The sequence below is a fragment of the Pseudopodoces humilis genome, chromosome 3, assembly GCF_049639895.1.
Source record: "Pseudopodoces humilis isolate 2021_Gansu_Grassland_sample_001 chromosome 3, ASM4963989v1, whole genome shotgun sequence".
In the NCBI taxonomy this organism is placed as follows: Eukaryota; Metazoa; Chordata; class Aves; order Passeriformes; family Paridae; genus Pseudopodoces; species Pseudopodoces humilis.
Genome location: NC_142202.1, coordinates 5,024,093 through 5,049,510, shown reverse-complemented (window position 1 = coordinate 5,049,510; position 25,418 = coordinate 5,024,093). Strand labels below are relative to the sequence as shown.

The 25,418-nt window shown below is 43.6% G+C and overlaps 2 protein-coding genes across 2 annotated transcripts in view; both read right to left on the bottom strand.

Annotated features, from left to right (window-relative positions):
• Positions 1-3,044, bottom strand: part of LOC102112625 (uncharacterized) — a 50,225-nt gene extending 47,181 nt beyond the window's left edge. Inside the window, exons 1-8 of the mRNA XM_088053891.1 lie at positions 3,024-3,044; positions 1,720-1,876; positions 1,536-1,639; positions 1,065-1,412; positions 798-926; positions 604-718; positions 409-507; positions 7-175 (exon numbers count right to left, since the gene is read on the bottom strand). Of these exons, the coding sequence (XP_087910017.1) occupies positions 7-175; positions 409-507; positions 604-718; positions 798-926; positions 1,065-1,412; positions 1,536-1,639; positions 1,720-1,876; positions 3,024-3,044 (1,142 nt within the window). The remainder of the gene's footprint in view (positions 1-6; positions 176-408; positions 508-603; positions 719-797; positions 927-1,064; positions 1,413-1,535; positions 1,640-1,719; positions 1,877-3,023) is intronic.
• Positions 3,045-3,919: 875 nt separating this feature from the next.
• On the bottom strand, positions 3,920-19,709 carry ANKEF1 (ankyrin repeat and EF-hand domain containing 1). The gene is made up of 10 exons (XM_005525439.2): positions 19,640-19,709; positions 14,580-14,966; positions 13,951-14,150; positions 12,811-12,960; positions 12,215-12,338; positions 10,541-11,351; positions 7,776-8,002; positions 6,384-6,553; positions 5,090-5,227; positions 3,920-4,042 (listed from the first exon to the last, which is right to left on the bottom strand). Exons 1-10 carry the CDS (start codon positions 19,707-19,709, stop codon positions 3,920-3,922), a joined length of 2,400 nt encoding a protein of 799 aa, XP_005525496.2.
• Between the last annotated feature and the right edge of the window lie 5,709 nt (positions 19,710-25,418).

Genomic DNA, 25,418 nt, shown 5'->3' with positions numbered 1-25,418 from the left:
ACTCACTGTGCCACGCGGTAATATTCCTGCAGGAAGCGGTCCCAGGCGATGCATGTCCGGCAGGGCGACGGGGTGTTCCTGTCGATGTCCCGGTGCCCAAGGACGCCCAGGTGCTGCTCACAGACCTCCAGGGCCTCCTGCACCAGCTGGGGATACAGGGGGGAGTGCGGCCCTGCTGTGGATGGCATGGGTAGAGAAAGGATTCCTATGCCAGGCTAGCTGAAGCCTTGAGCCTCCCTGTGGGACGGGTGCCTTTGGAGCTATGGCAGGGGAGGGAATAAGTGGTCTCAAGCCATAGACATAAGCAGAGGCTTAGTCTCCAAGCTCAGCCCTCAGACATGCCCCTAACCCTGAACTCCTTGTTTCATCCCCCGCCTCCATCCCGCTCAGCCAGCTCCATGCACTCACCTGGCACCTTTGGGGACTGCTCTGTCCCCACCCGCCTGTCCTCGACCTTCTGCAGGGCCAGTTTGAGCAGGCTGCGAGCTGCCGTCAGGCGGAAATCCTCTGCAAGAAGGAAGCATCATCCCTAGCCAGTCCTGCACAGAATGTGGGAAGACTGGAGCACGAGGGATGACATGAGGGCAACAGCTCCAGGCTCACCGATGAAAGCTTTCTGCTCGTCCATGAGCCCCAGCCGGTAGCACCGGGGGAAAAAGGTGTTCAGGTCGACTTGCTCAAACCAGGATAAGTTTTGCAGGCTTTGACACAGCCCCTCCTGTTTAGAGAAGCTTGTCATTTCCTTCTGGACACCCCCACCCCTTGCGACCCCATCCCTGAGGCCTCTGTGCTCCCACCTTGGTGCAAAGCGCGTACAGCCGGGGAAAGCGGTTCACCATCTCAATCTTTGGCAGCAGCTCCTGGTCAATGTTGCTAAGGCGAATGGTCCACAGGAAGTTTGGCACCTGGTCCTGCGCCAGGAAGGACTGCAGGAGGGAGTGGGCTGGGGTGAGACAGGGAGTCCTAATCCTGCCCCAGTCCCTTGCCTCAGGCTGCCCCTGAGGGTCCCAGGGGAAGGACGTGGGGAGCTGTGGCAAAGCTCAGCCCTAGCCCTCTTAGCTAACCATGAGGTCATGGATGTCATCAGAGTCCTCACTGCAGTGCTCTTTGTCTTCCTTCTTGTCTTCATCTTCCCTTTCCCCCTTGCTCTCCTTATTGCGTGACCATGGGTGGTGCAGGGGCTCTGTGGTGCCCAGGGAAGGCTGTGCCCCACCACGTGGGTTCAGCACTGCCTCCCCCTGCTCATCACCGCCACCACTTGCCCTCTTCTCCAGCTCCTGTTTCTTTTGGTCGCCAGGATGCTGCTTCAGCTGTCTGCCATTGCGGGGCAGCTTCCTCTCCACCCAGCCCCGGGCCCGCAGCAGGCGGCGGATGACGGGATAAGGGCCCTGCACTGCAAAGATCTTCTTCTCCTGTGGGGAGAGCAGCGAGCTCAGCCTGCCCCACCCCAGTCCTCTGGCTCAGCTCTCCTGAGCCACAGGTGCACAAATGCAAGCATGTGGCATCTCAGGGCCATGTGAAATCAAACTCCTCACCTTAATGGCCTTCTCCACATGCAGCCTGGCCTTCTTGAGCCGCTCAGACTCAACCGCGTGCTGGCGGCTATTGGGGTAGTCGATGTTGACAGCTGCCATCTGCCCTGTGAGGACAGCCCGACCTGAGCCCATTGACCCCATGTGGGGCCCGTGGGGTGGGCAGGGAAGGGGAGAACATGCTGACCTGTCTGCCTCTGGCTCACCAAGTCTGGGGCTCCTGACATGGCGTTCCCTGACCTGCCAAGCCTTCTGCTGGCATCCCGGCTGCACTCCACAGCCTCGGGATGCTCCACTGCTCCCTTGTCCTGGCCCTGCTGGGCCAGGGGCAGCTGGGATGTCACCTGCTCAAGTATTGCCCCTGGCTAAGGGACTGTATGCCTGCAGTGCTGCTCTGTGTCACACTGTCCCAGGCTAGTCTGATGGTGAGGGAAGCTGTGAGGTAGCTCTACTACCTCTGGGCCAAGCAGGTTTTCCTATTCCCCCATCCCTTAGGGACTGCAGTGGGTGTCCTGCACAAGCCACAGCCTCCTAATTCTGACACCACTGTGATGCCACAATGCAGCATGCTCAAAGCAGCCTCAGTATCACAGGTCCTGTTTCTCCCCTCTTGTGAGGGACTTTACCCTGACAGCTGCTGGATAAGCAATGCAGTAAAGTACAGATAGTCCAGGAGATTCCTGGAAAGCTTTGATGATCCCTTCCTGACACAAGTAGTGGAGGATCCCACAAGGAATGGTATGCTGCTCAGCCTTACACTAAGAACAAGGAAAAGCCTCATTGGACATGTGAAGGCTGTGAACTGTCCTAGGTAATCTCCATGACAGAGCTCTGACAGAAACACAGTTTTACCTTACAGTATAATTTTTGACTGCTGCTTGATTTTATTTTGATGGCTACTGTTCAGAAAATTGCCCCTTTGCTTTTCCTTCCTTCAGAGATGCAGTTTCATTTACAATTGTTCATGGGCTCCTTTCCCACACTGCCTTCTATGACTTAACTGAAGCACTACTATTTTCGTTATTTACAATCATTTGCAGCCAGCAGTTTTATGCTGACAGATAAAAATCACACACTGGTCATTCAGTATTGTTTCACTCTGATTCCCCCTGAGGGGATTTATTATTCCCTAATATTAACAAGAACCTCAGTTACCTGGCCTCAGAAATGGGTCATAATGTTAAAATGGCATCAGAGGCGGGATCCCTTGGCTGTGATGGAGTGATCCAAATCTGTTGGAATGTTTTTCTTCAGGAGAAAAGTTAGGACAACCCTCAGAGGCTCATTATTGATGAAAGCTTTGCAGCTCTCAGGAATGCTTACAGGGAGTTGCTTCATTTGGTTGTTCAGGAAGTGATGGAGCAAAACAAATCTCTTAGAAAGAAGCTAAAAGCAAAAAAATTGGAAAAAGGAATGTGATATCAATTTTGGATGCCCCAGAACAGTGTTAATAACCCCCTTGAGCAAATTGGAAGAGGTTAGAAAAATTACCAGGAGGATGAAGAGATACATATTCAAGTTGAACATTAGGAGAAATTTCTTCATGGAAAGGGTTAACATTGGAATGGGCTGCCCAGGGAGGTGGTGGAGTCACTGTCCCTGAAGATATTTAAGGAAAGACTGGATGTGGCACTCAGTGCCATGGTGGTCAAAGGTTGGACTCAATGATCTCAGTGGCTTGGGACTCTGTAATGCAGGTCTCCATCAGCACCACCTACGAGAGCCCTCCTACATCTGGGAGATAACAAGGGTCTGTGGGAGACATGGCAAATGGATTACAGATTATTATATAGACATTATGATCCTTTCAAGAAATCAGAAGGAAAACAGTATGTGCCTGTTGGGGTGGAAGCAGTTTCAGGTCTCGCGTGCACTTTGACAAATGAATGGGAGAACATGAAAGAAATACACTGGGCAGTGATGGTTCTGGTTTTAAATTCTGAGTTCTCTGTTGCCTCTACAGACAAATCAGAACATTGCTGTCGTAGCTAATTACAGAATGCCATCTTCATAGCTATATATTTAGAGTAGGAGGGTAATGTATCTTCCAGGAAGAAGCTTTGTGTTGGGGTAAAGAAAGCCTTATAAAGCTACAGTTTTACAAAGGACATGTGTGTGTCAAAACACTGACTATCCATGAAGTATACTGAGTCAGTTTCAAGACTTAGAATCACATGAGGATAAATCTTTTTCCAGACTAAGCCCTTAACAAAAGATTGTGTGCAAGCAACATAATCTAGAGAGGAAAAACTTGATAGGACTTTCTTTTATGGTAACTGAGATACATTTACTGAGCACTGTACGATTCCTTCCTTGAAAAGGAGTAGCCCTTTACATCTTTGTCTCCTCAAAATATGTGTTGAAGTAGCTTCTTCCAGATGCTGTTCTTACTCAAATTTTCTATTGAAGAGGGTTGTAAAATCTTCCATGTGACCAACAAGAGTAGCGCGTTCCTGAAGTAATTCTCGCTTCTCTGCAAGCTGTATTGCTGTGGCATCAGGGCTCCATATCTACAAAATAAAGGCATTTGTAGTTAATTTGAATGGGACTTTTGCAACAGAAGCACTAAGAAGCTACTGTTAGCCAAAGAGAGCTGTGTTCTAGCACTCCTTTCCATTATGAGACATAGAAAAGAAGCAGTGAGGCCTCCTGGCAGAAGACAGGTCAACAATTTGTGTGTGTATAAACAGAGCATTCTCTTGTTGTCACTTCCAATCTATAACATGCCATGGCCTCTGATAATATGGGAAAGATGGTCTTAAGGTAATTATTTAAAATTACTGACTTGGGCTCATGATCCTCAGAGTGGAAAATAGTAATTAGCTGTATAGTCATCAGCTATGTAGCCTAAGTCCTCTGAGACCGCTCTGGAAACTAGCACAAATCAGGGTTAGGGAAATGATAAACAAACTCCAAACACAACTGCTCAGCCAGCAGTGGTATTCTTTTCCTTTTTAAGGAGAAAAAAAATACTGCAAAAATTACCTCACTAATTATTATTATATTATTATGATTATCTTGTTCTGTTTCTCAGTTATTTCTAAGTGTGAATTAACAAGACCCTGACAGAAAAGTTACATTTCTACCATTCCAACTCTAGGAGGCAAATATTTAGTGTGCTGTGATCCATCTAGTTCATTAACTGTCACTGACAAAAGTCATCATGTGATAACTAATCAAGAGAGCAAGATAGAAGCTGGTGCTCATGTTATGCAAATAGACTCCCACCTTTTAAAAGCAGGAGTATAAAAATATATATCATAAATGTAGTTGCATTTTTATTTTACTGTGGCTCCACTTTAATCCTTTTTTAAAACCTGATAAGAGTTTGATTTCCACAAATATTTGTTTTATATAAATATATGTGTTACTATATAATATACATCCACAAACTCTTTAATTTACTGTTTTTTGGTGGCAACCTCTCCAGGCTGCGTCACATCATCTCTAAGCTAGTTGAATAGCAGAAATTTCATTGGATTGTTCTGGGTTTTGATCTCAGCAAGGTACCTTTAAGTTACCATGAAACTGCACTCAAGTTTTGCTGCTGTACATACTTTTCTGGGTCTGAAGGAGATGTCATTCTTGTTTTCTCTCGGTGCCAAAGATTTCCAATAAGCAGCACTGCCCTTACGGGAACGCTTTTTCTTTTCAGGAACAGGCTCTTCCTCGGGTGGCTGAGATTCCTCAGGAGACTGAAGGGGAAGAAGGTACCAATTATAACAATAAGTCATGTTCAGAAGGAAGGCATGCATCCTGCATCTTCTGATACTCTGCTACAATGTTTAATCTGTTCAGAATCTGTTTTTCTCAAAGCTTATTTTTAAAAATCAAAAATTGCAAGGGCCATCCTTTTGAAAGGTAAAAGGCACCTCTCCTCCTCGGGCACTAAAACATTAACTGCTCTTCATGACTCCCAAGACTGTCACCTTGTACCACTGGTGATCCCATCCCCTTCCAAGTGAGGAATAAACAAGCACCTAAGGTTGTCATCCTTCTGTCTCTGAAAGTCCTGTGCTGTCCCTGACATTCAAAACCTTTGTGAAAGGGAGGTGCCAACATTTAGCTACTGGGACATATTTATTGCACTGTCCAGGGCAGCTGAAGGACACTTCCAGCCATGCAGATACAATTGCATCTTCTCCCTAAACAGCATCCTGGATGTGACCAACAAGTACCACTGGTGAATCAGGAAGGTCTCACCCACAATAAGAGACCCTGCATGTGGTCACAGGGGCTGATGTCAGTTTGGGAATAGGGCAACGCTGAGGTGCTCAAGGCTCAAGGCAGGCAGAGCATTCAGGAATAAAACAGGCAAACATCAGTGTGGGATTTGAGAAATGGGACTCAGATAAATAGTGGAAGAGGAAGGATATGAGACAAAATGGAAAATAAGAAGTTAGCAAGCCTGGTATTGTCTCAGTGAGTTCAACTAGGAGAATAAAAAATCTTTTTACCAGTTCGAAGGGTATTGTTCTTATCTTGTGAAAAAAAGAGGTTCTCCCTTTAAGAAATTACGCTTTCCAGTTGTTCAGTGTTTGCCACAACAGAGCTGGATGAGCATATACTTCAGGAGGAACGAAAAAGAAAAGGAAATCTTTTTCTGTGTCCTGTCAGTGACACAGGACTTATGTATTTCTGGGAAAGACATGATGTTTTTATAATTAGCAAGACAAATTTCAACCAGTGAACAAGTTCTAATACTCACAAGAAGAAGCACTGGCATCTGAAAATACTTTAACAAAGCTGCCTGAGTTACAGCGTTAGAGAGAATTGGGTGGCAAAGAAAGGAAAGAAAGAAGTTTCCTGCTAACTATTAGCAAATCAGTTCTTTGTTACCATCTCTCATACCTCTTTTTTCACAGGTTTCGGTGGCTCTGCTGGTTTTGGCTTTCCACCTTTTGCTGGCTTTGCTTCTTCTTTTTCTTGTTCTTGTTCTGCCAAAATCTGCAGTTGATTTTTGAGCAGTTCAATTATTGTGGCATCTTCAAATAATTGAGCAAGATCAAGGGCAGTCTTTCCTGTATTTAAAAAATAAATAGCTGTGTAAACCATGAAAATTAACTTTGGCATTGGTTTATTGCAACTGGACAATCAACTGAATTTAATATGGCCAGTATTTTATTACCCATCCCATGTGCCAGCAGCATGCCTGACATTGGTGTGAGGACTAGCGGTCATCAGCACTGCTGGCAGAAATAAGACCTGGCAGAAACAAGCCTTGAAACTCATTTTGCAGTAACATTGCAGGAATATTGCAGGAATTCTTGTATTGCTTGCTTTGTTCTTAATGTTCTGACATTTGCAGCTTAATACACTGGTCCTGCAGGTTGTCATTTTGTTCTCTGAGAGCTGAGAGCATTTAGCACTAGGAGATGGTTTGCATTCCTAACCTTGTACTGTGCTAGCCATCTCCTTCTGCCTGTACTTGCTCTGTGGCTGGCAAGAGAAAGCTCTATGGTGTAAATGAACAGCTTCAGTGCTTAATGAAGGAAAAAATATGTCCAGGTTCTTATGAGACTCTGTCTGTAAAGTACATGTGAGCTGCTGTGTGAACCAGAACTCCACATGATACAAGAAATAAGGAATACACATCCCTTCTGCAAGCAGGGTTTCGCTACTAGGCATTTTGGCAAGGAAAGTCTCATTGTGTAGCAATGTTGTTTCCTATGTTAGAGCAAGAGCTTGAAAGGTGATGCATGTTAACTTTTAAGTTACTCTGGAGACAATGGAAATAACACTGAATGAGGGATCAGCTGGGAGGAGATAACACTTCAGTACCAGCTCAGATTTGGTTTTCTGTTAAGTATTTTTTTCTCTGGAGTTATATTTACATGTAGAGCAGCAAAGAAGTTTTTTAACCATGGCTGCCTGTGCCTAAAAATAAATAACTTAAATGAGTGGCAGACTATACTCTGGGCCACAACTGAAATCTAATTTTCCCTCAAATAATAATAACTGGAAATAATGTTTTCATTAAAGCCACTTATAACTCTGTATGTATCTTGTGAGGAGTAACAGTCTCCTGAATTGAGTAATTAATCATGTTACCTCATTTTCTAGATATGTAAAGCCCAAGAAAGCTGACTTTTTTTTCAATAATGATTCCAGACTGGAGAAAACTAACTGAACCTGTTACCTTCATCCCAATCCTGACCACAACCCTAAATGCAGAACAGTTCTCAAAGTGTTCCAGGCATTCTTAATAAAGAAACAGCCTATTTTGGAGACATTGCTATTTACCATTGCTGTTTGTAGCTTGGACATCAGCACCTGCAGTGATTAAAAAATAGACCATGTCCAGCCTGCAGGCCTCAATGGCTCTCATCAGCGGGGTGGCACTGCCTATTGCAGGGGCATTCACAGATGCTCCAGCCTTCACGAGCACCTCAGCAATATCCAGGTGTCCATTATAGCAAGCATGATGCAGAGGAGTCCACAGGAAGTTGTCTGTTGCATTTACATCAGCCCTGCACAGGAGTAAGAGCAGTTGTGGTAGCTGAAGCTGTCAAGTATCCACAGTGACAGCCCCAGCTCAAAGTGCAATCAACTGAAACTGCACACTGCAATGGCATATTCAATATAAATAGCTATTTTCAAATTGCTACTGCTGCTCTGACACCCTTTGAGTCTCTGAACTTGTCACAGAATAGCAATTGTAAGTGTGCCTGAGTGCTGCTCATGTCCCCCCCCCTAGGCCATCAGTGTCCTTCACATGGAACTTTTCATGGGTACAGGAAAAAACCCAGGCATTCAAACAACTTAGTCCTGTGAAAGGCTGTTAGTGTTCGTGCTCCAGCTTCACTGAGAACGGCAGAAAGCAGAATAAGAAATTTTAAAAGTACGCTTCTGGGCCAAGAACAGGTGCTACAGGACATGTGGCAACATGGCAGGGCTCGCCTGCACAAGAGGGAAGTGCTCACCTTTCCTTTCAGTGTTGCTGCCCTCTGCCTGCTTCATTCCTCTGCATTGGCTTCTCCCTTCGACAGAGGAGTTACAGAAGGTCTGCCCTCGGGAATCTGAGCATTGAAAAACTATTCAGCTACTGTTCTGCTTGACTAGGATCTGTTTCTGCTCCCAAATTAAAACTGGGATGTTCTGCAGAAAGCAAGGGCTAGTTCAGGGGAGATCCTTGCAATATGATGCTTTTGGATGAAGCTGAGAGGAAAAGCATTATCAGCCCTGAAGGTCCTGAAGGGAGTTAAGGTCACTGTCCCACTTGGTGGTCAAAAAGCTGCTATCTTCCCAAAAGACAAGGTGGAAGGGAGAAAGAAGAAAAATTATGAAAGAAGCTGCTTCCAGGGATAGCTGTTTGCACTTCAGGACATGTAATTGTCTAGATAAAAGCACAGATTCATCTGTTCTCCTTTCCTTGTTTAAATTTTTAGTCTTTTTCAGAATTCTACCTTTGAGGAGATCTTAGTACATTCCCCTGACCTACCATGTTTATCTATCTTTCAGTCACTAAGCTGTTATGGTTTATTCATATGCAGTTTTAATTTGTTTTAATTCTCATTAAAATAAGCTACTTCAGTTATTTCACTTTCTCTCTCAACCCAGCCTCTTTGCCTGCACTCAGACTCTGTGCCCCTGAATCCTTTTTCCTAACTTCATTCTACCAGAAAGAAACCAATCAATGGGAACAGGGACAATGCAGCACTGATTTAAAAATTCCTGTGCATTTCTGCCCATCAAGCACAGAATTTCCCATGAGACCAAATTCCATTTCTTTCTAATTCTTTCTGGAGGAAAATAGAAAGTAGATACCACCAATTTAATTTTAAACATAATCAATGCTAAACATTTGTCTGGATAAATGTTTTGTTTCGTATTCAATATGGTTTGTGGTTCTGTACTGAATTGTAAAAGGTATTTGAATGCCCATGCCAAACTGCAAGTCCATGATGCTGAGAGATACAAACCTAAATTCTACTGATAACTTTCCTCTCCATTTTCATTTCTGTCAATTGAAAAAACCTTAAAACTGGTAATATTTTTTAAGCTAAGTTACTGCCTTTCTAGGTCTTATTGTTAAATATGATGTGACTCCAGTGTGTCTACTGAGGCTTGGTAAAAGGAGTAGAGATTAATCTGTTGGATTAATTTGGTATCTTCTACATCTTTATCTTTGGAAAACCTGAATATACACATTACACAATTTTCCATATGCTCTAGGAATGTCAGTGTAATTACCAGAGTGTGTAAAGATCCATGTGCTGTTAGCCTTTGCAGGAAGCAGAGCAATGACTACAGCCACTTTCCCTGAGGTATTAATATTAACATGAATTCTATCTTTGGGTAGAGAGAACAAAGTCAACATAAATATCTTTGGTAAATATTCATTTAAGCATTTATGTAAAGGATTCTAGGACCACAGCAGTCTGACAATAAAAGATTATGCTATTACACAAATATATTGAATCTTTCTGAAATTGCTTTAATTTTTAAGCTGTCATTGAAATTGTTCACAAGTGTGTCTGCAGGCTACAGAATTGTTGAAGCACTTCTAAAATGAGGAGCAGGCTAATTAGTAGCAGGGGTTTCTGATGTAAATCCTGCTGTTTCAGCCTGCCTGAGCTGCAGAGGAAAGCAAAAGTTTAAACCAGGCATGTGGAACAGGAAAATCCAGGATCACCTCAATGATTTAAGGCAAGTCCTTTGAGTCAGATTTCCCCAAAATCACTCACCAGTTTTGAGAATTTGCTTGTGAGGATGCACTACTTGAGACATGGCTATGAACTCTGCAGCTGACCAAATGTCAGCAGTCCAGACACCAAAAAATTTCAGTCCTGGGGAACTTATCTCTTGGCTGCTTTCATTTCCATTCTACTAAAATGTGAAAAATAATAAACTTACCTCCTGTGACTTGAGATCTTAGGGAACTAATTTTAATAATAAATGTTATGTAAGCAAAAAGCAAACCATAGTCTTTTGCACTTAGATATTTACTGGATATTTATGCTTTTGAAAGCCTTCCCAAAATAGCAATTAAATTGAAATTATCTTACCCCTTTTCCAGAAGAAACTCCACGAGAACTATGTTGCCACTTGCACATGCAACCATCAAAGGTGTTTTGTAATATTTATCTTTTATGTCTACTGGCACATCCTCGTCGAATGCTTTCTGCAGAGACACAAAGTCTCCTTCTCTGACAAGGTAGTTGATATCTATGAGGGTTTTCCTTGGCTCATCTACGTACCAGGCACGGTCATCGAGCAGTGGATGGGTGGATTGGTGTTCCCGTTTGAAACGCTGCTTTTCAGGAATGTGTGGGACAGCCTCAACCATGTAGGTAGGGAGGCCATCTTCCCTAAGTGGACATTCACTCTTTGGTATTACACAAATCGGCACAGGGAGGCCTTTTTTGCCTTTTTTGCCTTTTTTTTTTGGCGGTTTCTTCTTTTTCTTTGATTTGGGCCCAAAGGATGATAGCAGAAAGGCTTTCTGCAAATATTTGGAGCCTTTAAAAAAATCATCAAGGCTGATCCTGTCAGTAGATACTTCATGCTTTTTAGCAAGAACTTCTATTTGTTCCTCATCCACATGCACAGTGCCGCAGTGCTTCCAAATAAGTGATATAAAATCATTTCTGGATACCATCCCATCTCCTTCTTCATCAGTCTCAAGCTCCTTGCAGATGGCATCCTTGTGCTGCTGGGACCAGTCGTACACCTTCAGGTACCAGGCAAGGGTCTTATCTGGTTTTTTAAAGGCTTTTTCAGCTTTGCGCAATACTTTTGCTGCTGCTTTAAACCCAGCACTCTTGGCAGTATCCCTTGGGCTCAGATTTGCCAAATTTGTCCATGTAGGATCACAGCCTAGAAATATGGACACAGTTGGGCTAATAGTGCAGTGGAACTCCTAATTATGTAATATAAGAAACTTGTAATACACAGGCAATTCATTGCCACAGGCCTACAATTTTATACTGTTTCAGCTATAAATAGCAATTGTACGTGGAACCACATCATTGGTCCCAGACTGGAAGGTCAGCCACATGTCCCTATTTTTTTCCCAAAGGGAGAAGCATTGAGCAACCCATGCTCTATTTATTCATCCTCTCATGAATACATATAAAAAGAGAGAAGTTCAGTGGAAACTTTACATTTTTACTTGAAGTGGTGAGCAAGGTTAAGAAGCAAACTAAGATTAAAGTGTCACTTATTTCTATACCCTAACATTAAAATTTGGCAATGGATCACTTGTTTGATCACAAGAACAGAATGTGGGATTTTGTGTGGTCCTCTTGGATCAAAGCTTGAAGTGCCATGATCATCTGATCAAGTCAGGAAAGGATCACACCTGCTTTAGGGCATGTTTCAATACCCATGGGCATCAAGTTTTCCTCATGACTGCACAGAGATTTTTTTTTTAATTATCATCAAGTCAAAAATTTTCTATTGGAAGTTTTAATAAGATACATCTAAACCAAACTAAACCCAAAACCACTTAATATTGTCCAGCACCAAGTAATACAAATCCCTGGTGTTTCTGCTGCTTTCTTTAAGTAATTTTTTCTCATCCACATGAGATAAGAGCCCTTGTTAGACCCTTCTGAATGAGAATTTTGCCACAGGGTATCCAAGAATCAAATAATTCAGAGATACCCAAACAAAATCTTCCTTTTAGCACAGAAATAGAATATAGATAATAGTTGCAAAGTAACTTAGTTTTAGTGTACCTCTTTGTCCTATATACCTGCAGCAATCTGCAAATCCTCCCTCCGCAGCGTAATGAAGTGGTGTGTTACCATTCATAGCAACCAGTTTCAAGTCTGCATTATAACCTGAAATAATCGTCAGAATCTAGAAAAGCAAACAGAGTCCCACCAACAATCTTGTCTGTTTCTTAACATGTGAAAATGTGAGATTGATTTACAAATAAATGCAATATCTTACATTCCCATTCTAATAATGAAGTTCTCTCCCATGTCCAGCTGGTCAATGCACATATACCATTAATGTTTTCTATACTATTATGCTTATTTAACTGATGAAACAGAAGCCTTGTCTAGTTGTAGACACCAAGGACAATCTTCTTGCCAGCTCATTTTAAGCCCCTGTCTGGGCTATCTATCACTGCTGGAATCCCTTTGATACTTAAAAGAATCTGCTTTTGGTTACTGATTATTATGTTTTGATCAGCTGAGATAATGGACTCAAAAAAACCCAACAAAAATACTCTCCAAAAACCCAAAGCAAAACCCTATAAAAACAAAAAAAAAAACCACCCAGGTTTGGCTTTGCAGCAATGCTTTAACACCACAAACGTTAATACCTCCAAAAAGCCTCCTTTGGCTGCGAAATGTGCAGCGCTGTGTCTTTCAAAGTCAAAGAGGTTCACATCGGCTCCCCTCCGCAGCAGATCCAGCACCACCTCGGCAGCACCTTCCCTTGCAGCCTCCATCACGGCTGTGCGTCCCGTGGCCTGCAGGGGAGCGAGACAACATCGCACGGTTTGTTCCGTGTGCTAAGGCTGCGGCAGAGGGATCTGACTGTTCCGAGCTGGCATAAAACTGGAGGTCTCCTTTTAGCTGTTACTGGGAAAAGGAGAAGAGTCTAATAGTTTCAAAGATACTTGCAGGTAAACTTCCAGAATCTTGTCATAGTGCTGCTAAGGTAGTCAGATCCCACTGAAGGCTTGAGTCCCTTGAATAAAGCCCATGAAAATCCATTCCTTAGTTAAGGAATCCTTTATTCTCTGAGTATCTTCTCATGCATATTTACAACATCTAACACAAAATACCACCTCAGCTTATGAAAGCAGGAGAATAAGGAGCTATGGCTGGAGGAGTGCTATGGGGAAGGCAAAGCAAACAGGGAATTTCACTATGGTTCTGTGGGGAAAAGTTCAAACTAATACATTAATGTTGTCTTTTCCTAGATAATGATGTTTGCTTTGGATAACTCTAAGGGAAAGCTTGAGCTTCTTGATTTATCAACAGCACAGAGCTTCAGTCTTTCAGGTCTTTGTTAAATTAAGGAAGCAAACAAATAAATCATTGAGACATACAAGAGAAAAAAAAAGTTTCTTACGCCTCATTCCTGCCTTGATTACTCATCAGATTTTCCCTAATGGACTTACCTTTTAGTGAATATTATTTCAACTCTGAAAATCTAATGACACATCAAGGCAAGTACAAATCAGCACTTCTCCGCTGAGGTACAGTGAACTGGAGCTCCTCAGAGCTGGCCCAGTTACATTTAAGTTCGGGGAAATATTTGTGCTCTAAACCTACAAAAATCTAAAAGAAGACTTAAATCCCTCTCCTCCAAAGAAAGGGTGGTACAGAAGAGAAGAGGTATGGCTGCAGAGTTAAGCAATTGTCACTGCTTTATTATTTTAATGGGAGGATTTAAGGCCATGTAATCTGCTGTATACTCCTCTATCTGTTCTTAGTTACAGAAATGCTCATACCGGGTCTTTCGCATGCGGATCTGCTCCTTTCTCCAGGAAAATCAGGCATATTTTTTTAACCTCATGAGCTTGCTCACAGGCTTGTAGAAGCACAGACCTCCCAGTAGTAGTACAGTTGTTGACATCTGCACCATATTCCAAGGCAATTTGCAGGCAGTGGGAGTGGCGTGCTGTAGGTAAAAGGCAGTAAAACAAAATACCTGCAAAGGAAACCAGTGGAGATTAGGGTGCAAAAGGAAATTACCAGAAGGGTAATGAGGCTGTGAGCTTCACAGCTGACCAGTCTGCAGTAGAGATCCCTTCACTGAGGGTGTATCCATGCAAAAGAAATTTCTACTTTAGAGTCTTTACTTGGGGAGTACACCAGAGTTTACTATGTCACAGGTCATAGGAGGAATGCAGTTCTCAATCATAAATTACCTCTCAGCTCTCTACTGGAAGACTCATGATTTAAAAGCCTAGACTCTTCATGGAGAATTATTTTCATCAAAGCTGTATGGCCAAGAGCTTCTGTTGGGCTGTAAGGATAATCCTCAACCACAGCTCCTCTCCACAGGTAGGACACATCACATGTAGTAAGCGCATCATACAGTTAAGGGATTGCTTTGTGGTATTTCCTTCTCACTCACCTTTCCCTTCATTATCCACAGCAGTCATGTCTGCATTAGCTTTTGCTAATAATTCCAAAATCACCTCATGGCCTAGCTCAGCTGCTTTCATGGCTGGAGTGCATCCCATGTTGTCGTGGACATCTGGATGAGCTCCGTGTTCCAGCAGGAAGCGGCACATTTCAATGTCATTTTTCATGGAGGCCAAGTGTAAGGCGCTGTATCCTTCCTTAGGCTCTGTGTAATTAATGAGATCTGGGAATCCTTTCTGGATCAGATTTTCTATTTGCTTCTTGTCTTTCTCGTGAACACACTGAAGAAGTTTGTAGATCTGTAAGTTTAGAAGCTTTTTATCTACTGGTAGCATCCCAGGATAGGAAAGATTGTCTTCTTTCAAGGAAGTACTTTCTGCATGGACAAAAAAGAAAACATGTAATCTCACAGATGAGATTATAATGACATGCCAGTAAAATCAGGAATCAGACAATATTCACAGCACGAAAATATCCACTTTACCTTGACAGAACACTAGGCTTTGAACTAATTCATCTTTTATTATGGGCAGCACATATAAAGACTACATAAACCCAAATAGCACCTTGCAAAATTTTTCTTTATAGTCATCCAACTGTTCCGAAGAGGTCTCATTCAAGGAGAAAATTAAGTTAAGAAGCTGTAGGGTAACTGCTCTCCATTCAAGGAACTGTTATTATCTACAATTACTTGGAAGCCTGACGGGAGGCTGTTCATCTGTCATTTTCAATGGGAAAAAAAATGGCAAGACACCGTGTCCTCTGCACTTGCTGAAACATAAAATTGATACTAAAATTGATACTAACATCACCTCATCAGTGCCTGAGCACCTTCCTTATTTTTGGTAGCTGATGCATGATCTTCCTGCTAGGCTATGTACATAAAAGTATAAGTTGAATTTCTCTGCAACAGAAACCTTGGGGGGAAAAAAGATGCAGACAGCAAGGCACTGGTCTGGGAAAAGGTTCTTCCAGGTCATGCATCATATGCTTCTTGACAAAACTTCAACACAGTACTTTGCACTTTCCTCAATTCTGAATGCTTTTTGGGTTTTTTTCTTTTAGGTTTTTTAGTCTCTTTTAGTTAGTCTCAGCACTTGCGGCTGGAGGCTCAGGAAGGGTCAGATATTGTAGGGAGCCTTTCTGAAGCTTTCCTAAGTGGATTGGAAGCTTCCTATCAGCTTCAGCAAGTCTTGGGTCAGCCCATCCTCCAGAACTCTTACAGGACATACAACTCAAAAAGGTGAAGGAACATCTGTTAGAGAATACTTGGGTTTTGGTTTGTTTGGGATTTTTATTTATTGCAGTGTAGTCTGTACATGGGACCAGCATCTGCCTGGCTATTGCTGGGTGCTTTGTGGATGTCTGTGAGAAGGTGAGATTGCAGAGAGAGATGCAGAAGGATGCACAATTCCAACAGACTTTGTGAGGCAAGACCTCCCATTCTGGAAAGGAAGCCTGAGAGAAAACTGCAGGAAAAGTAGAAAAAAGATGACCTAAGGTGACTGAGGGTTGGGAATACATAGAAAGGTAATTTTTGTACCATAGGTACATGCCAGTTGTAGTTTCTGTAGCTATTGCCCTTCATTTCTTCGGAAGTTCTGTGTCCAGCCTAGTTTTGGAGGTTGGGTCAACTGTTGGCAAATTTCTGAGAACTGTCCCTCTTGTTTTCCCTGCCAGAGAAGGCCCTCAGCTCCCTCCCTGTGCGTCCAGCCATGCTGGGTGAAGGTGTTGTTAGAAGCTGCTCCTTTGCAGAAGTGTTTAAGTGGGTAGTTAAACAATGCAAAGTCTTCCTCTTTGCAGTGAAATCTGAATAGGTCAGCTGCTCTCAGATGTTCTCCATTCAAACATGGCATTATTTAAATCCCTTTCTGTTTAGGTCTTACATAACCCTCATTCTGATCATAAACAAAGTATATTCTTATATAAAACAATTAAATCCTTAAATAGCAATAACTTAAATCTGTCACATGTGACTTGTTCATTCTCATCCCTACCATGTTGTGCTTTCTGTGGCATTTTGTCCAGTGAAAGGGAATAAATGCAGAGATTTTTATCCCGCTGGCAGGAGTTACACCTATAGTCTTAAAGCTTAGAGCTGAGAAATAAGGGTACTTCAGAGTAATGCCCTGCTAGAAGTGAACACTGGAGTCCCCACAGAGCCTGGCTTTTAGAGCCTGAAGCCTCAGGAAGCAATTTCTGAGCAAACCCTCAATACAGGAAGTTTTTTTCTGACTCCTGAGTACAGGGAAAAGTTGTGATGCAAACTCTGCAGGGGCTGTGAGGAGCAGCAGCAGGAAGGTTCTGCAGGGAAGGCTCTTACAGTACTTACACCACTGAAATTCAGCAAAAGAAACGTTTTTTAAGATACTTAGATGGAACTGACAAGCTTAAATGTTCTCTTATGGTTTTGTCCCACTTCCCATCGTCCTGCAGCAGTAAGGAACTTGGGTTTACTTCAAAAAACTTTCTTCCCTCTGTTATTCATGATTTGCACCTGGATTTTGCACAGCATTTTTTCAGGAACTTGTTTAAGATGAGAACTTGCTTTCTCTTCCTTTCTTTCTCCCCCTGAAGCAGCAAACACTGAAGAAGTGACATTCTCCTTGAACATAGGTTAGTAATGCCACAGAACATGAGCAGAACTGCAGTTGGTAAAAACCTGCTAGTAACTAACCTTTATGAAGGCACAAATGGATATAATATTCGATACATATGAATTTGGATTTACTTCATGGATTATCTTGGATATTCCTTCAGATGCTTGCTCCCTATAACCTCTGTCCCATGCAGAACATGGGATTGATGGCACAACTTACACTTACTGCACACTTTCATTTCTGCTTACAGTATAATGCATAATTCAGTAGAATTTTATTCCTGATCAGATTTTTTTCTGGTGCTTTTGAGATGCTTATCCCAGTATTCTTTTAATATTTCACACACAGCAATAAAATTATTTCCATGAGCATAACTGAAATTATTTTTATTGCAATAGTGAAGTCTGTTGTTATCACCATTCAGCCACCACTGAGTCCTTACCCAGTTTGAAGTCTTTGCTTCAAAGCATTAAGAGCCAACAATTGATATGAAACCAACCATAACATTTTAACTGTTAAAATTAATATTTCTTTTCAGCATTTGTTGAAAGTGACTGGATCAAATTTTATTAGAAGTTTCTAAAGTAGCAGCATCAAAGAAAGACAGGTGGGATAAAAAAACGCTATCCAGGGTCATGTAAAGTTATAAGCAAGGGAAAAAAAGCTTCTAAAGTGAAAATATAACTGCAGCATCTTGTCAATTTTCATTAGGTAAATACTATCAACCCTGTATACTTCATAAATTTTTTTATCACTTCACCTGTAACAGATGGTTTAATGGAAAATGAGGATTGCTAGTGTGACTTTGAGACAGACATGCTCTGGGGAGGGCTTCCTGAAACCCTAACCACACATCCCAAGCTTGTAACATTTGCTTAGCAACAATTTTATCTGTTGACAAACAGCAACAGACTCACTACCTTCATTCTGCCAGCTTGTGTCATTGTTTTGATAGAGAGCATGAACTCATTCAAATCCAGATTAATCCTTTTCTCGGTACACCTGGTATTAAGAAAATCATTTTAGTTGGTCTCCTGTTCTCCCACAACATTTTCCAAGCTGTGATGGAGGTAGATTGATAGAGAGGGAAGTTCTGGTGGCCAGTGCTCTCATTCCCTGTCTCCCAGTCAAAGCCCGGTGCCTGACTGCTGCTGGAAGCACTTGTGACTCCTTCTTGAAAGTTTGCAATGTTTTTCAGTTTCAACATTTCCAGTTGAAAACATCCCTTTATCACTATTCACAAACCAGTAAACAAAATTTTCATGTGTTTTATCTTTAGTGGGAGAAAATAGCTGAGCAGTTTCTAAATGTAATCCCTTTGCATGCTGGGCACAGAGATAAGCATGAGCCCTATATGTCAGTATAAAAGGAACCAATATGGTAACAGTGCCATGCTGTATTTACAGCTTTATGTAAAATTGCACTGGATTTTTGGCTGTGACTAATGTTTAATAGGAGTGATGCAACACTCTGATGCAACAAAATCTTCCTAAAACTGAATTCCAGTATCATGAATTGCCTATAATGCTGTGGTTTTTTGGTGTTAATTTTCCAGTAATGCCTTGCCTTGAGCTGAGGCACAGCTGAGCACAGTGATGGGCACTTAGGTCTGAACTGAGCAGGTTTCAATGTCCTGTGGAAACCTCAGCCCAGATCCAGTCCTTTGGGAAACGGAACCCAGTCCTGAGTGTTGTAAAGGCAGTCCCGAGTTGGCTGGGTTGGATCAAAAGATGTGCATCCTTTTGTCTTCATCTTGCCTTGCAACTTCCAGTCACCTCAGTATCCATCCAAACTGGGATGTCATGGAGCCCAAATTGCCAGCAGCAGGCAGCCCTTGGGGCCAGCCAGCACCTGGCAGTCGGGTTTGTGAGCAACACCTGCGGGGACAGAGGTGCTCAGGGGAGGTGGCTCCTCAGCCAGGAGCACAGCTGGGCTCCAGGAAAGCCTCTGGAGTGCTCTGGAGTCGGGGATGAAGTTCTGCTGCGGCCAGGAAAAAAGGAACAGGGGGAGCAGCCGCTCCTGCCCAGGGCCCTGGGGAAGCCAGGTAAGGGATAAATCCGGGCTTGGTTTATTCTCCCTGGGACTGCGACTCAGAGGAACGGGAGGCCTGTAGAGGAGACTGGCTTTAACGGGAGAAAAACTGCTGGAAGGGGAGGATGCTGGAGAGCTGGTGATGACCCAAACAGTGTTCCCTGCCAAGGACGCGCTGGTCTGGCCGTGCAAACATCCAAACTGAGGTAATTGCCCGCGGCGAGAGGTGCGGGCCGTGAGGGGGGCGATGTCCAGCGCGTCCGTGTCCTGCGAGGCTGCGCTCGGTCCCCACAGCCCGCCGGCTCTGCCCCAACCCCTCCGCAGCGCCGGCCAGGCGGTGTCCCGAGCCCCGCCGCCCTCTCGCCACCACGCCCGGCAGCGGCGGCGGCTGCGACCCTCGGCAGCCCCGGGCACTCACCTGAGGAGCAGGGAGACGCCGAGGGTTCGGGGGCCGCAGCCGGACCCTCGCCCTCTTCAGCGGCCGCCATTGCCGCCATGGCCGTCTCCTTGGCAACGGCGTCGGGCGGGCGGGAGCCGTGAGGCGGCACCGCTTCCCCTCAGCCGGCGGGGCCCTTCAGTCAGCACCACCGCCTTCTCTCGGTCCCCTCAGCACCACCGCGTCCCCCAGATGGGTACAGATCAGCGCCCCGCCGCCCTCCGAGCCGCTGAGGGTGAGGCGGGCACACGGGAAGGACTTGGGTATCGTGGGCTCTCTTTTCTTGTAGCTGACTTAGCAACGCTGTGTGGTTGTGGCACCTCCAGGGTTTACTGGAGTTGCCACAAAAATGGAGTGGCAAGGTCTGCGTATTAGCCAACTGCAAACGCTCACAGCCTGTCAAGTGAAGCCTAAATCATTCTAAAAGGCTACAGCACTAACACTGTGACTATCCAAGCTCTCTGTATCTCCTTTCTGTCCATTTCCTTTAGTGCCAAATTTCCAATTTCCCAACCCTCAGTGCTCCTGCCAGGCTCAATAGTCATATCTATGACACTACCTGTCTTGTTCCTGGCCCAGCTGGCTGTTGAATTATTTGCAAATCACCTCTAGCATTAGGAAATAAAACAAAACAAAACAAAACAAAAAAAACATAGTTTTTTGATGTGAAATCTCTTCTCCCAGGAAAGTGATGACACAGCTGGATGCATGTCCAACAGCATGGAAAGGCATTTGATGAAAGCCATGGGACTGTGTGGTGAGTCACAACAAGAGAAAACACTATTTTAGCATAAAGTTTTATTATTTACCCTGCAAGGAGTGCCATTAGTGCAGCAGCTATTTCATGTCAGCACTCTGTGGTGCAAATTGGCTGGATTGGTAGTGATGCACTGTTGTGCCTTGGTGGATTGCTTTCCTCTTTGAAAAACATAGCATCCAGGCCCTTCTCTTTCTCCTTGGTTGCACTAAATGGTTGATGCAGACATGGCACAGTAGAAGATATTCCTCAGCCTGTTCTGTGTAAGATTTTTGTTTTTGCTGTTGCCACAAATAAGGAGACACATGTCTTGGCCAAAGCCCCGGGGTAAATTCTCCTTTTTCACTTTGTTGAGCAGCACACATTAAATGCCCACTAGAAAAGTTAGCACATGTATTTAGAAATTTAGTCCAATATGAAAATAACTGAAGATCCTGTCTGAAACATCTGCATGCCTTTTCTCTGGAAGTTGTGGAAACACCCTAAACAGACTATAACCAGTCTGGGTATTTGGCATCTTACCCCAAATATGCATGTAACTGAATATGTATATGTTTAGATTTTTATGCTTGGCTTATTTTCTCATGGTGATCAGCTTTCCATGAGCTTTTTGAGAGTGATAATGAGGATTCATGATGCAAGAAGCAAAACATCCTTTTTTAGCAGCTCAGCATCATATTGGATGGTTCAAAGCAATGTGGCTTCAAGAGCAGAGGTGCTGCTCTGGTATTAGGGTACTGCAACATCTCCAAAATAAATAGGATTAAAATCCTCTTAGAGAAATTCAGAGTATTCCCTGCCTGTAGAGATAAATAAAGCACACCAGAGAAAATTATTCCAAGGTCTGAAGCCTCAAGCTGCTGGGCTCTTTTTGGCTGACAGCTCAGTTTTGGAGGAGTGCCAGGCTACTGCAGGAATGCAAGTGGGATGGTGCTGGTAAAAATGTAACTGACTGCACTAAGGAAGGAAAGGTGTAAACTGTCCGGAGCTTTGAGCTTTGAACATACCCTGGAGCTCCCAGAGCCAAACCTGGGAGACACAGCGCAGCACAGATGTGGGCACAGTGTGCATGTGCTCTGGTATGGCCCCAGGAGTCACTGCAAGAGTCCTCACCTGAGGGCAGTGCTGCCCACAGCTCCGATGTGCTGTGAGTTAGGACAGCCTTGAGGCTGCTTTCTCCTGGGTGCTGCAAGCAGCTCCCCTCCCTTTCCACGTGGGACATCTCTCACAGCTAGGAAGGAGCTTCTGGGACAATCCAAGAAGTGCTTCACTGGCTTTGTGGTTCCCTGGATGAATGCAACCTATGGAACCCACAGTAGATAGGTTTACCTACTGTGTCTAATAACGAGATCACTACTAAATCATTTCCAAATCAAGATTATTCAAAAAGCATTAATTACTGAGGAGCATATGTTTCCCCTTTGTTTTATATATTCTTAAACATTAACCTCAATTGTTCCTGCAACATACATTCTTCCCTATGATAGATAAAGCCCCCATGACTGACATGCTCACTTTGCAGCTCCAAAATAATCAAATGACACATGAAAACGTTTCAGTGCTGAACAGGTGCTTCCAAATATTCAAAACACAAAGGCTGTGAAGTTTGGTTTGGTGCTAGCAGAAGGTGCCAGGCTGACCGCACTACACAGTTCCTCCTGGAACATGTGGAACAATGCAGCTGCCATCCTCTGTTCCACTTGCTGTCTCTGGACTGTGCTGGGTTTTCTCTGTGGATGTCAAAGCACAAGGATGCTGCAGCTGTCCCACAGCTGACCTCTGGAGGGAGGCCGTGCACCACAAGGACTCAGGCTGGATGGCACTGGAGTCCTGCTGACATCACAGGGAGCTGGGCTGGTGGCAGCCTGACTTCTGCTGCAAGGTGTGCTTGAGGATTGTCTGGTTTTCATTTATGCCTTTCTACCGTGGAAGTAATTATCACTGCTATTCATCTCTCTGGATTCTGATGCTACTGCAAGAAAAATCTGCTGTGTGGTGTATTCCACCCAAAATCTCCCTATTCAGACCTGCCAGCTTGGGAGAATGACATAAATTTACACATTGGCTAATTCTGAAGGTCGTCTTGGGAGCTGCTGTGGGGGCATTGCTCCAACTGTGCCCTCTCAAGGGAGGGAAATCGTCTCCTTGAGACAATCTTTGTTTCATGCAGCAGCACAGCCTCCTGAGAACTGTGCTGGCAGGTACCACCCAGCTCCTCCTCCTATATTTCCTGGGATCTGCTCTGTTTCTGATGCCACTGTACAGAGCTGTTGGTATCACTCAGTTCAATGTACAACTTACTAAACTGGTGTAGCTTTTTTTATGCTACTTTATACTCTTTCTGTTACTGCTTAATGTCAAAACCAACACTGATTCTTTCTACCAGTTAATATGCACTCTTAGGAATAGCCCTTTTCATCAAGGAGAAAATCCGTGAAATAACTGTTAAGTACCTGATACTGTGTCCTTGGAGAAGAGACTTGGGAAGAAAGCTGAGTCTCTTTTGGCGTGGCTGTTTTCAAAGGGAAAAAAAAGTTCTCAAATTGTCAGCAAGGCTTATAAACAAATAGTGATAAAAGCTGAAGCGTTTTTCCAAGAAGTTCTATGTTGAATGCAGCTGAGATGAATGCTACATAGAAAAACAGTCTCAGGAAAGGGTCTGCAGCAGCTTAGCTGGGTTTTGGGAGAGGGGTATTTCAGGTGTAAGAGAAATGTCATCAGAGGTTTGGTTGTGGGCTTTTGGGGGGGGAGGGTTGTTTGGTTTTTTTATCTTTATCACCTGAATTTTTCCTAAAACGGTTTATTTTTTGGATGTTGTAAATATAGACTTGTATGCCCCTGCACTTCAACTTGACTTGAGGTAAAGGTGATTTCAGAGTTACTGAGGAAGAGGGAGGCATTCCTCAGCCAGGGATGTGGCAAAGTAAAAAGGGATGGTGGGGCAGTCCAGCAACTGTGCACTCCCAGCATGTGCTTCCCAGGTACCACATGGCCAGGATGAAGGCTAGGATCCCTAGAGTCAGGGGAGCTTTCCAGGGCCACAGAGCAGGGCAGGAGTTCACTGAAGAGCGGACAGCTCTGGGAGTCCTCAGAGTTCATCACTGACTTGATTAGCAAGGTTTGTTCACTAAAACCTTCTGTTACTGATCCTGCAGCTTCTGTACCCTATGGCACTTGTGGAGGAGAGAATGCTGCACCCCTTCCATCACTGTTTCCTCTGAGGGTCTCTTTTCTACTAAGCCCAGGGATTCTGAAATTATTTCTACTATTTATTTTCATGTTTATTTGTCTAACACTGTGCCTTGGAACACATAGAACTCAGTGGGAGGATTCCAGATTACTTCAGTGGGATGTTCTGTTAATAACAAGCTCTGACTCTCTTCATTAGTTCTTTATCTGCAGATCATAATGTTAAAAAACTGAGGGGAAGGAATAAAGATGATAATTTTGTAGTTGGTTTTCAGTTAGCTGCCATGCCAATGGTTAGATGACAATGAAAATACAAACTGTCTTATTTGTTCCACCAGTTCTCACCCTGTCACTGTATCCAGTTTAAAATCCTATGCACTGCAAGTTCTCAGTTTTCAAGGTGAAGGAATAAATGTTCTGGAGCCTTTCTCATCTTATGTTACATGAGGGTATTGAAATATTGATCACATGCTTTACCCCATACCCAGCAAATAAAGAATTTTCAGTTGGAAGTTTGTGTCTGTGAGCCAGATCTGGTGGTGCTGGCTCTCAGAAACTTAGTGCAGTAGCTTTTAGAAATGTAAATAGAAGGGAGACAGTGTAATGATAAGTGACTTTGGTTTGGGGGCAGAGATCAGCACACATACCATGGGCCTGATGGAGAAACATCTGGGCTTCAAAGCTGCTTGTGGAGTCCTGTGCTGCTTACTGTGAGGAAGGGTAATCTGCACAAAGAACAGCTAAGAGCATGAAAGCAATGCTTCCAAAGCAATGCAGGGCTGCTGAAATCCCTGAGGTCAAGCAGGGGGAATTCCTATAGAAGAAATTGATTGGTTCAGTTGGAATAAGCCTCATTCCTGTTCCCTTGCTTGGCCTTGCTCAGTTGTGGTTAAATGAGGAGAGGGATAATAATCACCTGATTATCCTGCTAGTGACAGTCTGTGGAACAGTTGGGAGCCCAGGCTTGTCCTCTTGCCAATGCCAGCTCCAGGGATGGGTTCAGCATTTGGAAAGAGAAATAACATGTTCCACAATCTCCAACAGGTGCAGTGGCTGTTCCACTGCTGAGTATACCAGAAGAGAGCCTGGAATTGTCACTCTGTGGGCTCATCTCACCTATGTTCCTGACTCACACTGCCCAAATTACCCACCATGAGAGAGCATAAATTTTCTCAGTAGTTAGTTAATTATGTTAGGAAGGACTTCCCAGGTATAGAGTGAAATTTTTGCTTCAGATAAAAAAGTTAACTATGTCAACTTATAGCAGAGTCTTTGATTTGATATGGGAGACCTGGCATGGGGGAACTAATGCTCAGTACTGCTGCCCTGTATCTGTCCCTGCCACCACAGCTGATCCCAGCTCTTCTGGGATCTTTTGGCCCCAGAGCAAATACCATAACCAAGTCAAATTTAAAATTGTATGTGTAAATCTTTTGCATGACAACTAGGAGAGTGTTAATGGGGCTACCATGATCAATTACTCTCACAGATAAATGTTACTAATGTTTCCCTTTCCTGTTATTTCCTGTATTCTTCTCTTTAGACCTTATTCCTTACAATAGCAGCCAAACCTGAATGTTCTGAGCTCCAAGTATACTAATATGTCTCCTTGGTGTTTAGCTCTCTCACTACACTTCAGGTCAACACATTGATTAGTCCAGACATTAGATAAAAAATAGAGTTCATTTAGGATTAAATACTCATTTATAAATGGGATATGTAACCTGTTTTCCAAAGTCTGTGATATATTTGCTTTGTTACAGATTTATCCAGAGCACCTGAAAAAGGACTGAACTTTAGTTAGCAAAGACAATG

What these genes read in the sequence shown, in the direction of transcription:
- ANKEF1 (XM_005525439.2), bottom strand. Translation starts at nt 19,709, where the DNA reads ATGGCGGCCGCTGAAGAGGGCGAGGGTCCGGCTGCGGCCCCCGAACCC. An exon ending in TGTGGATAATGAAGGGAAAG is followed by an intron (nt 14,151 to 14,579) that starts GTGAGTGAGAAG and finishes TTTCCTTTGCAG; the next exon opens with GTATTTTGTTTTACTGCCTT. An exon ending in GAGTTTCTTCTGGAAAAGGG is followed by an intron (nt 8,003 to 10,540) that starts GTAAGATAATTT and finishes ACTCCTGTGCAG; the next exon opens with GGCTGATGTAAATGCAACAG.